Here is a 12,390-nt window from a genome sequence, read left to right on the forward strand (position 1 = left end):
TATTTGTTTGATGTGAATAGATCACTCCGTACATTTGACTACAGCTATTTCCTTGTTGGTGACAAAATTCGGGAAGTTAAAGTACCGGTAATGAAAGTCCATCACCAAACCCAGAGTTCCCATGTAGTAGTATTACTATTACCATCTGAAAGCTGAGTTTGAATAAAAGGCCAATATTTGAATAAATTTGAATAAAAGGCCAATATTAGCCTAATATATTCAGAAACTGATATATCAATCAATCAATGTATTGCCGGACTCAGGTCCATAGAAAAAAAACATAAAAAGAGACACTGTGCAACACTGTGCAACCCAAGTTTCATTTTACTTTTTGCATATTGAAAAGAATCCAAATTGACCGCTGAAAAATGTGGAAATCCCCTCTTCAGTATGTGAATGCACCCTGTGTTTTCAGATGGCAGCTTTCTGGCTGTGGGCTCCCATGACAACTTTATCTACATCTACAATGTGACGGAGAGTGGCCGGCGCTACACCCGCTTCGCGAAATGCAATGTGAGTTGAGGATTTGGAGTGTAATCAGCATTTTTCTCTCTCTTTTTTCAGTTTTTTTTCTCAACAATTGTACTTGTGGCTAATTCCCCCTGCTGTACTGGTCATTCCTCCACCCCCTCTGCCAATCTGGGGAGAGTTATAGTAGACTAGCACATGCTTCCTCTGATACATGTCCCGCCCAGCGTACCAGCCGTTTCTTTTCACCTGACAGCGAGGAGTGTCACCGGCAGAACATAACGCCGTGGGAGGATCACGCTATTCCCCCCAGTCCCCCCCTCAGTGCATATCAGAGTATAATCCATCTTAAACAGATCAGTTGAATCTGATTTCAGTGCATTTCATTTGAGCATGTTTTTTTCTATCCAACCAGGGCCACTCTAGCTTCATAACTCATCTGGATTGGTCCAAAGATGGGAAGTACATCATGTCTAATTCGGGTGACTACGAGATCCTTTACTGTAAGTGAAAGAGAGTAGCTGTTTGGCATCACATTCTCTGATAGCGCGACATACTCGTGCACATTTGTTTATGATAATATCCTGATTTGACTATGGAAATTAATATGTACTCTGGTAGGGGACGTGGCTGCGGGCTGCAAGCTGTTGAGGAACCGCTTCGAGAGCAAAGACAGAGAATGGGCCTCCTACACCTGCGTGCTGGGCTTCCATGTCATGGGTGAGAAACACCAGTTCACTGCAACATGATCAGAAAACATATTTTAGGCTGTAGGGCGACCAGAGCTCTGTGCCTGCTACTCTAGGCTGTAGGGTGACCAGAGCTCTGTGCCTGCAGTAAATAGTGGACTTTTGCACCCACAGTGCAATTGTTTGGCTTCAGAACACTTGAATTAAGCTGCCCATGCAGTTTGGATTAGTTTTATGGATGTTTTTTTCTGGCCCCTTTTTAAAACTCTAAATAATCAGGATCTCACCACATTAGTTATTTTGAAGACCCGCTTTTTCCGACTTGGAATTCCCATTTAAAGGGGCTGTTAGATTGCATAGCATGCAATGGAACCTGGAATTTCCAACTGTACAACATCTCTAATCTGACATTGCCAGATGGGGGCGGTATTGTTTTCACAAGGTTGCATGTCTTGTGAACACAATACCGCCCCCGTCTGGCAGAGTCAGGCTACAACATCTCTGGCATGCATGCAGCATAAATTCCTAGTGATTGAAAAACAAAGACTTTTAACAATGACTGTGGTCTTGCAGGTGTGTGGTTGGAGGGCTCGGACGGTACAGACATCAACGCACTGTGTCGCTCTCACAGTGAGAGGATGGTCGCGGTGGCGGACGACTTCTGCAAAGTCCACCTCTTCCAGTACCCATGTCCTAAACTAAAGGTAATAATAATGCTCATGCATCATGACCGGTGCCATACCAAGTCATTGGTACCGAGCACAGAGCTATAACGAAATGTGGAGAGAAGGCTTTGCAAGATGGTGGCCCATTCATTCCGATGACGAGAGTTGCGTACCCAGCGCATGTGTCCGCCGAAAAAGTTTATTCGACTCCTCCTTCCGGGACCCACAGATTTTGCGCAGTAGTGTTTTTCTTGGCCCCGCCCATCCCACATGAATGGAGTTATAGTGACCAGAGCCATGGAGAGACAGGGAGCTCCAGAAAACGGCTCTTGGTGGCTTCCGAAGAAAAATTGAGTCATAATTTAAAACTTGATAATTCAAAGAGTCGCTTTTCACTTTGAGACACCCAGATATTTCCCCCCAGAGTTTTACAGCTGCGTCTTTCCCCATGTATGTGTATGGGAAAACAGCTTTCTGGGTCCAGTGCTTCACGTGACTTGCATGATGAAAATAATAAATTGCTTCACACAGACCAGAGCTGTTTCTGGGGGCTTGGCACCGAGTCAATACACTTTGACTGTTCAAACCGGTGTTACTGTGATCATCCATTTGTTATAGCAAGTCCCATGATGATGGCGAAAACAAGTTTCACTTCCTATATGTACTTCACAATAAAAGTTTGTCAGTAGAAAACTCAAAGTTTACATTGAAACGAGTGTTCAGGGCGCAGAGTGGGAATGATAGAGGCGACAATCAGTGTGCTATCAAATGATTGAAAAGCTGTTTCTGTGAAGGCAAAGAAGGTGATTGGCTGAATCCACCACCGGGGGAAATTCACTTGCCCAGTCTTTTGCTCATTTACATGACTTTGATATTGGGTCATTTAAAATAGAGTGGCTTCCTGCAGCGCCTGACAATCATAGCTGCCTTAACAAAAGATCCCTGTTCATCAATATGTATTGTCCCTACATTAGATAGATACATGTAGATAGATAGATAGATATATAAATAAATAGATAGATAGATAGATAGATAGATAGATAGATAGATACTAGATAGATAGATAGATACTAGATAGATAGATAGATAGATAGATAGATAGATAGATAGATAGATAGATAGATAGATAGATAGATATATAGATAGATAGATAAATAAATACATAAATACATAAATAAATAAATAAATCCTACTATAGAATGAGGAAAACTATGTCTGAATCCATTTATCTCCGCAACGTGTTGGCCAGTCGATCTGAAACTGCACATGGGCATTGAGCGTTGGCTTAGGCAGGAAGTGCTGAAGCTGAGTTTTCCATGTTAACACATTAAGCTGTTGATGAGCGTTTTGGCAATTCTGCATGGAGTCAAGTTGAACACAGGGTCTCACTGCGACATCTGCTGGCCAGAAGCGTCAGTGCAGGGATGACGAATGCACTGGGGATTGGCGATGTGTGTGATAACGAGGACACGCTATCACCCAACCCTAATCCTCTTTATGTGTGTGTGTGTGTGTGTGTGTGGGGGGGGGGGGGGGGGGGGGGGGGGGGGGGCAGGAAGCAACGGGGTTTATGGGAAATATGGTCTTGGTTTTGAGCAGAGCCGTGTATATAGAAGAGTCCCAACATCTCCATTCACTCCAATGGACCAGTTTTTTACTCTCAAGAGTTCCAGGAAGTAAGGTCCTGGATTAAGCAGCTCTGTCGAATTGCAGCAAAATGGACAGTTTGTGATGTACTTTGAAAGGATTATCAGCTTTATTTTAACATTCAAAAGTAGCACGAGGCCCCTTCCTGGTTGTTCATTGGCTAATGAGTCACGCATTTTGCTCCTCCGCTGACGCCACTCTCTCTCTAAATTGCTCTGGTTTTGAGAGGCACTGCCACTGCTGTGAGATAGACCCTACTAATCCACCACTGCTGTGAGATAGATAGACCCGATCAATCACCTCCACCATGATTTCATGTGTTTGCAGTATTTACACCAAGGTATTACAATGAATGTGTGTATGTAAACAGCTTAATCAGAATAAGACCTTAAAGGCTAAATCCACACTCAATCACATAGGGCAACTGTCAAGCATCTTGCTCTTCTAGGCCACACCCCCAATCAGTGATGTCAAATCAGCTGTGTTGACAGAGACAAGGCTCGTTTGAGATGAGCAAGTCCTGCGCAGTTTTGACCAGCGACTTGCGCTTGGCCCGTAACATTGTATGATGGGTAGAAAAGTTGTCTGACCCACCGACCCGACTGCGTGAGCCACGGTGATCTGCGAGAGCGAGGCGGGCGCAGATTTGCTCTCCCCAAGGATGATAGGGAACGCCTCGAGCTGAGCGCTGATTGGTCCATCGCAGTTGTATCCCACACCCACCGTGACATGAATCTATTCCAAGAGCAGTCTGTATAGCATTTTTGAATGCCCCACTGTAAAAAATAATTGTGGTTACAAGGTCCGGTTTAACGTGACTTATTGTTGCAGCTTGCCATTTCCTTTGTTATACTCGGCTGCAGACCCGAATTATAAACCGGAAACTGGAGTACGTTATAAAAGTTATAAATATAGTCACGTTATAAACAACTAACCAACGCTGGGGGTCCGTATGGAAACAGTGTTACTCGAAATGGTTAAAAGTTAAATCAATTTGGTCATTCAGTGGCGTTTTACTGCCATGTAAAGTAACTATTACGCTAGCCGCTAGCATTAGCCACAGTAGCCGACTACCCACAATGCATTACGTTATCCCAGCACCCGAACGACACGGCTGTAGAGCAGAATGGCTCTGCTGTAAAATCCTCATAGATGTTTTTTTTGTCAAGTTAAAACCATAGAGTGTAAAACAGTCTATTACACCGGAAGCGGAAGAAGCACCCATCAGGCATCATGGCAGCTAGAAATAATTGTATTAGAATGCTATGTCCCAAACACCTGATTTGACATCACTGATAGGGGTGTGGCCCAGAACTGCACAACATGCTCAGAAGTTCCATCCAAAATGTTCCTCTTTCTGCAACTCTTTCTTCCCCCCTCCTCCAGGCGCCGAGCCACAGGTACGAGGGCCACGGCAGCCACGTCACCAATGTCTGCTTCACCCACAACGACTCCCACCTCCTCTCCATGGGCGGGAAGGACACCTGCATCCTGCAGTGGCGGGTGCAGGGCGGGGCGTGCGACACCACCCGGGAGAGGCTGGCCTCGCTCTCCTCCTCCGCCAGCTCGCCGGAGCCCGCCGCCACCTAAGGACGCAAACAACAAATGTGACGTTTGTTAGAGGTGAAAGAGAAGGAACTGTTTAGACGCACAGCGAAAGAGAGAGAGAGAGAGAGAGGGAGAGAGAGAGAGAGAGAGAGGGAGGAACTGTTTACATGCACAGTGAAAGAGAGAGAGAGGGAGAGATAGAGTGGACACCAGCTTGCGGTGCCACTGCTGTGGCAGTTTCATCCAGTACATGTAGAGGACTTGTCTGGAAGTTTGTCCATTATTACTTTTACACGTCAGCTCCTCCACGATCATGTCAAATCCTTGTGAAACTGGACAGTGTGCTTTGACCAGAACACAGAATATTTTCTGGTGAATTTCACCGGAAGCGGTCAAATATGTTTGCTGGTACAGAACATGACTCGGCTTCTATCGTCGATGTTGGTTTCAATGAACATTCCGCTATTTTAGTTGAGTCGTTTTTAATTAATTCAAACGTCCGTTTACCAAACTTACCAAAGTGCTGCCTTGTGGCTTGTGTCCTTACGCTTTAAAAGGACTCCTGCGTAATATGCATAGTTTATTGTACTCTTCAGTGTTTGGTCGACATCTCCGCTAATATTAAAGCTGTTCTATTTCATCCTTCCTGACTGCCAGAGGAGGTGCTTTCATCACTCCATATCTCCGTCTCGCGCGTGTGCAAGGTGGAGTACCTATATACCGACAGAGTCACCTGTGACCCCTGCATGACCCCGGGAAGAGTCACCTGTGACCCCTGCATGACCCCAGGAAGGCTATATCTTTCGCCGTCATCAGAGGATCTGTTCCTTTTTTGCTTCTGCAGTAACATTAACGTCGCTGTGACGGCTACTTGTTTGTAGCATCTGCTTGATGAGTGTTGGAATTTCTCTTAGCTAGTCGTGGGCAGCCCGTCACTCCGTTGGTCGGAGTTGCGCATTGTTCACCCTCCAAGGGGCTGGTACAAGCTGATCTTTCCACGGGGCACGGCGGGTCTACTAGCGTGGGGCGCTCCTCCTACCCTCGGTCGTCACACATCATCCTCAGTGGGTTGATAACCTAAGGTTATAGATACAACCCCCGGTTCACTGAAGATTGTTGGTTCGCTCCCACTCCCAGCATATTTAGTTTGTGTCAGACCTGTCTGTTGTCATTTGGGTGTGCCCATGGCCTCCATTCCGTCCCACCAAAAGAGACTGTCATGGCAGATGCCTGCCTCCCAGAATGGGGCATGGTACGGCAGAGGAGGTCTGCTCAGGACCACACACGGCACATCACTGTGCTGGAGCTTCGGGCTGTGCGCCTAGCAGCACTAGTGGGTCTCTTCGCCTCCAAGTTGACCCATTACCCCCTGGTCTCCTCCTGAACAGAGGCGACCAGCCCTCTGGGGCAGGATGATCTGGCCAGGCAGTCCTCTTTATGCCTTCCCACCGCCGCCTCTGATGCTACCAAGGCTTCCTTCAGCTGGGCCACAGACTTCTTCTGGTGCCCCCCCCCCTTCTGGCCAGGGAGGACCTGGTTTCCACTGCTGCACAGGCTCTGCTGCAGCTCGCCAATGGCGCCTACCTGACAGGAAGGACCTCCTGTCGGGGGGGGGGGGGGGGTCGGATTTGGCATCCTGACCCTTGTCGCCTTCAACTGGGAGTGTGTCATCTGCAGGGCCCGACCCACTGCTGAGGGATCGCTCTGCAGGGCCCGACCCACTGCTGAGGGATCTGCTCTGAGGCTGTCAGGAATACCATCTGCCCGCCCGAGCACCGTCCACCCACCACCTACAGTACAAGAGCACGGGGAGGCTGTTCTCTGACTGGTGTACCAGGCAAGAGGGAAGCTAGGAGGCGTTGCTCTGTGCCTACTATCCTGGAGTTCTTGCAGTTCCTCCGGGACAATGGTCAGTCTCACTCTACCTTGAAGGTCTTTGCCGCTGCCATTTTGTTATTTTCCATACTAGAGTCGACAATAATGTCACAGTGGGGCACCATCCTCTTCCTACAGGGGGTTCTGAGGCTGCGTTCCCCAGGAGCCCCAAGAGCTCCAGCATGGGACCTGCCCCCCGGGTGCTGGATGCCTGATTTTGGCTTCCTTTTGAGCCCCTCGGCCCAAGCAGGGCTAACGTGGGTATCGATGAAGGCTACCCTTCTCCTTACAATGAATTAGTGAAGCGTGTTGAGGAGCTGCATGCTCTCTCTATGACTGAGTGACTCATATCTGAGGTGGAACTCCGATGACTCAGGCGTCATTCTGGGGCCCAATGTGGCATTCCTCCCTAAAGTCATGTCACGCTCGCACCTCAATCAGCCTATCCAGCTCGCACGATTTAACCCCCCACTCTGTTGGTATTCACCTTATTCACCACGCCCACTTTTTCCCTCTTCCGCGTTACACGCAATTTGTATTTGTTCTTCCGGTTCAGCGCTAGTTGGCGGCCAATTTCAAAACAAAACGTCACTATAATAATGAATGAAGTTTGGCAACATTCAGAATTAAGCTACACTGCGGCCAACTTCAGTTACATGTTCATAGTGCTGCGAGGAGCCGATGGCTGTACCCGGTCGGCATTTACCGTTAGTTACAAAAGCACGTCGACAGTGTTTTCTCACTGCCAGTAGCCTACAGGGTTTGACAGATGGCTAGTCCGACCGGTGTCAGCACAGCCAGGGCTCCCAGTCCTCGCTGCTCGTTAAATATTTCCAAATAGGCGTTATTCTGATAAACTGGGCACATATATGTTACGTTCTCACCCGAAAAATATTCAAACTTTAAAACATTTTTTTTTTTTTTTGCTTGAAAACAGCTTTTTGGCAAGTCTAAAAATGACTATGGTAGGGGTAATCTACTTCTGTGTCTAAAACCGGATTACAAAATGACGTCATGCAGAAGCATCCTTGTATGGGCAAAGAATAAGGTGAATAGAGGTACTCGACCTGTGCATGTGCGCGTTGGAGATATCCAGTGCTTAAAGCACCACCTCTGGCAGTCAGCCAGGATTCATTGAACCATAGTTACGTTCGTAACTTTCCTTCTTGTGCTTGCGTTAGACAGACTGTGATAAACCTGTTGGAATAAATGCTTGGCATCTCTGACTCTTTAATAGCAGATCAGTACACTTTGAAGTGATTACTTTTATAAAATTTTGTATTTAAAAAGAACTTTTGGAATACTGTGATGTACTATCTATCAAGATATTGCTCCCAATAAATGACTAAAGACTGGAAGCTGTATTGTTTTGTGTATGTCAGTAGTGGCACTGCAGTGCTGCTCCAGGAATCGCATGGTTGTGCTCTGTTGGCCGTCACTTGAGAAGCTGCTATCCAGGGGTTCCCAAACTTTTATATGTGGAGAACCCCCAAACAAATGCAGTACAGATTAAAAACTCAGGATGTGTGTCTCAGACAGTGTAGGAAATTAAAAATATATTTTGGGGGCAACTTTAACAATTAACAACATTAACAACTAGTGAATAAAGTTGCTAAAGTGTAGTGTGAACAACACGTCTTCTTCTGGCAACCAGCGTGCAGGTGTTGAGTGTGTGTTAGAGATGAAAATGGAAATGAAATGAAAATAAAATTATCAAAAATATTGGGGTCCATTTTTGCCCCTGGATCATGGTTTTTAGGGGCATTATGAGATTTATTTGGGGGCATTTTTGCCCCCCAAAAAGGGCGAACTGAATTTGAAAGTTGAGCTACATTCAATTCCAAACCGTTTTTCCCCCCAAGATATTCAAGATTTCAAATTGTGTCTTACAAATGTATTTTTAGAATTTGTTTATTTAAAATAAGAGAAAAAAGGAGCTTCTTGGATATTAGGAGCTAAATGTAATCACAAAGTAATGTACATGTGTACTGAAACAGTTTACAAACTGTACATTTTCAATCAAATAAACGGGCACAAAACGCAACACCCCTTTTCTCTTGATTGTTCTACTTTTGGCCTGCTGAGCTCTCTTGTGCCACTTTTTTTATTTATATTTAAAACACACACACACACACACACACACACACACACACACACACACACACACACACACACACTGTTTCGATTCAACAGTTCAATGGGAGAATGACAAATTCAATCCAGTTCATGCAATTTGAATACATTGTCGCATCTCTTCTGTGGGGGAGATACCTAACAGTGGAGAGTGATCTCATTATTTAATTTCATTGGCTAAAAAAGTGACCACAGAATATAGTAAAAGACCTTGGTGAAACTGGAAATACATTTCAATGGCTATTCAATGGAATTAGATAGCTCTCTTATGCTAATATTAGACTTGATTTTCTTATTGCTTGCAAGAAGTTATGAGGGCATAGTGCAGTAGTAGGCTTATCTTGTTTTGCTCTCCTTGTGTGTGTGTGTGTGTGTGTGTGTGTGTGTGTGTGTGTGTGTGTGTGTGTGTGTGTGTGTGTGTGTGTGTGTGTGTGTGTGTGTGTGTGTGTGTGTGTGTGTGTGTGTGTGTGTGTGTGTGTGTGTGTGTGTGTGTGTGTGTGTGTGTGTGTGTGTGAGTGTATGAGAGTGTGAGTGAGAGAGTGAGAGAGAGAGAGAGCCTATATTTCACGTTATAAATCTATTGGTTATTAAACTGGTCAATAAAAAGTTGATTGTGCGGTGCCGGAGATTGTCGACGACTTCCGAAGATGACGTGTACCGAACGAGCGAAGGGGGCCAGCAGCCAGTGTGTGTGTATGTGTGTGAGAGTGTGTGTTGAACTGAGCGGAGGTGAAGAAGAGGAGGATGAAGCTGGGAGCAGAGGATGGGAGGAAGAGTGGAGTAAGAGACAGGCTAGCTGAGTGTGTGTGTGTATGTGTGAATGAGTGAGTGAGTGAGGAAGAGGAGAGGAAGGTCGTCTGAGGGACCGAAAACAAAGACGGTGTTTTTTTGGGGAGAACCTCCGGAACGCTGCTAACGGAAACTTTCAACTTTTTTACCCGCCACGGTGTGCCCGGAGCCGGCTTTGTTTCGCGGCGGGGGTGTCTACGATAAATGAAGGAATAAAACAGACCCACATCGACATCTTTTGACGCGGGGTGGGGAAAGCCCTGGGTCGCTGTTTTTTCAGGGTTACGAGAGAATGGCGGCCAACATGTACCGAGTGGGAGGTAAGGACTGTTTTACATGTTGAAGAGCCCCCCCACAAACCTGATTGTTCGTGTCGGCTCGGCTGGCAGCAAGGTGGCCAGTCTGTCTGCTACACGCTTAGCTAGCTGCTAACAACGCTAACGTGATCTAGCTAACGGCTACATGGGGAGAAACTCACCCCAAATGACATGCTGAAAATCCGGCAATTTAACGTGGACTTGTTCATCGGCAAATATACAGAAGTCCCACAACTTGGCGTAACGTTACGATCTTTTCATATTAATGATTATGAGCCACACTACTCCGGCATGCATCAAACACATTAAGCAGCGTTTATTTAAGTGAAATATCAACTTTAAGGACGGTCTTGTCTATATATTCCCACTATCTTCTGCCACCAAAATAACGTTACTCTGAAAGTTGCAATTTGATACAAATAAATGCTGCTTGATGTACTGATGTGGAACGTTATGCCGAATTGAAAAGTGGCTCGTAGCGACTATGGAAATGTATTACGTCGTAATAAAGATATAATACATGCATCTACATTTCCCCGTAAGAAATGCAAACGTATATTGGCAGATTTCTTCCAGTTTGGCGTCCCGTAACGTGATGTACAATACGGGGGAGAGAACGGAACGTACCGGGGCTAGCTAGCTAGCTGAGCTACTAGCTGCTGTGCGGTTAGCCACTGGCTAAAGCTAGCCATTTCCGTGATAGCTTCAACTGACCGACTGGCTTTATTATTGGGATGAGATGATTTGGTTATCGACTCTGCCATACAGCTTATTATGCAATAGATAACTAGCTGACGCTAGTCGCGTTCGCTCACTTTAGTTGCTAACTTTTGTTAGTTTACACACATTAGCAGTTAGCCACGGGTCTGACTATTTCTTGTAATTCGTAATTGCTAGTTAGCTAATGGTTAGTAGCTCGCCACTGTTTATCATTACAAGAAGCAGGGAAAAAGGTTAGTTTGGTGAAGCCCTAACCGACACGCTAGTAGCCGTTTCCTAAACGTCATTTGCACGATAGACATCTCAAAGTTAACGGACTTGCTACTAGCCTCGGTGCTACTTGCAGCCTGTATTTTCTGACAGAAAGTACTCCGAGCCATATGGAGGCAAACTACCTCGGTCCAAGTTTAAAGTAATGTGAACGTAAACCAGCTGGTCACCGGGTTTGTAACGTAGGGATCAAACCTCTTGTTTGTTTAAGAACACTTTTCAACACACTCGTCTTGGTTGACCTAACGACGTGCCGTCAAAACGCCGGTAAACGTGCGACTAAAGGCGACCAACTGCCTCGCTGGATCTCTCTCCATGCATGCATGCCTGGCATGGGCCGTGGGTAACGTAACGTTACATGGCAACTCTAACGTTACATGGACTTAATTGTGGATGTTGGTTTGTCACATTATCGATGCAGTGCAAGTGATCAATATTTATTCTATCGTCTGTGTGAGACTGTGAAGGCTAGCTGTACCTGGCTTGAGTCTGTTTTCTTAGGCAGCGATGGCTGAATTGACAATGAGACATTCAGACAGGCTTGTCGTTGTGTAAGGTCCCATAAGAGTCTGTACTGTAGCCTATTTAGGTCATGCTGATTAAATACTGCTCTAAAAAAGGCTGCATCTATTATGTGCATAATGTAAACACTACTTCAGCAATGTCCTACTTTAGGATTTTTGTCACCATTTAAGGGTTTATGGTGGGTGACTGGGTTTTGTAAAACTGTGATACTGTAACACGCAGTTATTAAATCTGATAGTCAAAAGAGAAATGCATCGCTTACATTGCCTTGTTTTGGCTGCAGCAGCCATGCAGGGCTTCTCATCATGTTTCAATCAGTGCATTTACTGGCTATTGTAATACGGTATTTAATTGCAGCAGTGTAGGAATATAGGCAGGGGCGAGGGCAAAAATGCCCCAAAGAAATCTCAGAATGCCCCCAAAAACCATGATCCAGGCCCCCAATATTTTGATAATTTTATTTAATTTCCATCTCTAAAGGCCTTTGCAGGGTTCTGCGCAGCCTTGCCGCCGACTAGCGGCGACAGCGAGACTGTACATACTCAAACTCACGTCCGCGTCGACGCCGCCTAGTCACTTTTTTGAGGAGCTGCACGCCCCCCCTGCCGAGCTGCGCCGACCAGCTGCGGCGCACCCGTCACCGCTGGCGATGACGCGGAACCATGTCAGGCCTTTAACACACACTCGGCACCTGCAAGCTGGTTGCCAGAAGACGACGATGAAGAACACACTCACACAATCAGT

At 46.0% G+C, this 12,390-nt stretch overlaps 2 protein-coding genes across 16 annotated transcripts in view; both read left to right on the top strand.

Moving 5' to 3' along the window:
• Positions 1–8,239, top strand: part of eml3 (EMAP like 3) — a 58,430-nt gene extending 50,191 nt beyond the window's left edge. For all 3 annotated transcript variants that reach the window (XM_083640596.1, XM_083640597.1, XM_083640598.1), the window contains 5 exons: positions 416–513; positions 884–971; positions 1,090–1,188; positions 1,731–1,861; positions 4,856–8,239. In XM_083640596.1, the coding sequence (XP_083496722.1) occupies positions 416–513; positions 884–971; positions 1,090–1,188; positions 1,731–1,861; positions 4,856–5,059 (620 nt within the window). In that variant the 3' untranslated portion in view covers positions 5,060–8,239. The remainder of the gene's footprint in view (positions 1–415; positions 514–883; positions 972–1,089; positions 1,189–1,730; positions 1,862–4,855) is intronic.
• A 1,512-nt stretch (positions 8,240–9,751) lies between these two features.
• mta2 (metastasis associated 1 family, member 2) overlaps positions 9,752–12,390 on the top strand; it is a 56,892-nt gene continuing 54,253 nt past the window's right edge. For all 13 annotated transcript variants that reach the window (XR_014552842.1, XR_014552843.1, XR_014552844.1 and 10 more), the window contains exon 1: positions 9,752–10,134. Coding sequence is in view for 1 of the 13 variants with exons in the window: in XM_083640251.1 (XP_083496377.1) it covers positions 10,107–10,134 (28 nt within the window). In the remaining 12 variants the exon portion in view is untranslated. The remainder of the gene's footprint in view (positions 10,135–12,390) is intronic.

This window comes from Poromitra crassiceps (genome assembly GCF_964638095.1).
Source record: "Poromitra crassiceps genome assembly, chromosome: 7".
NCBI lineage: Eukaryota > Metazoa > Chordata > Actinopteri > Beryciformes > Melamphaidae > Poromitra > Poromitra crassiceps.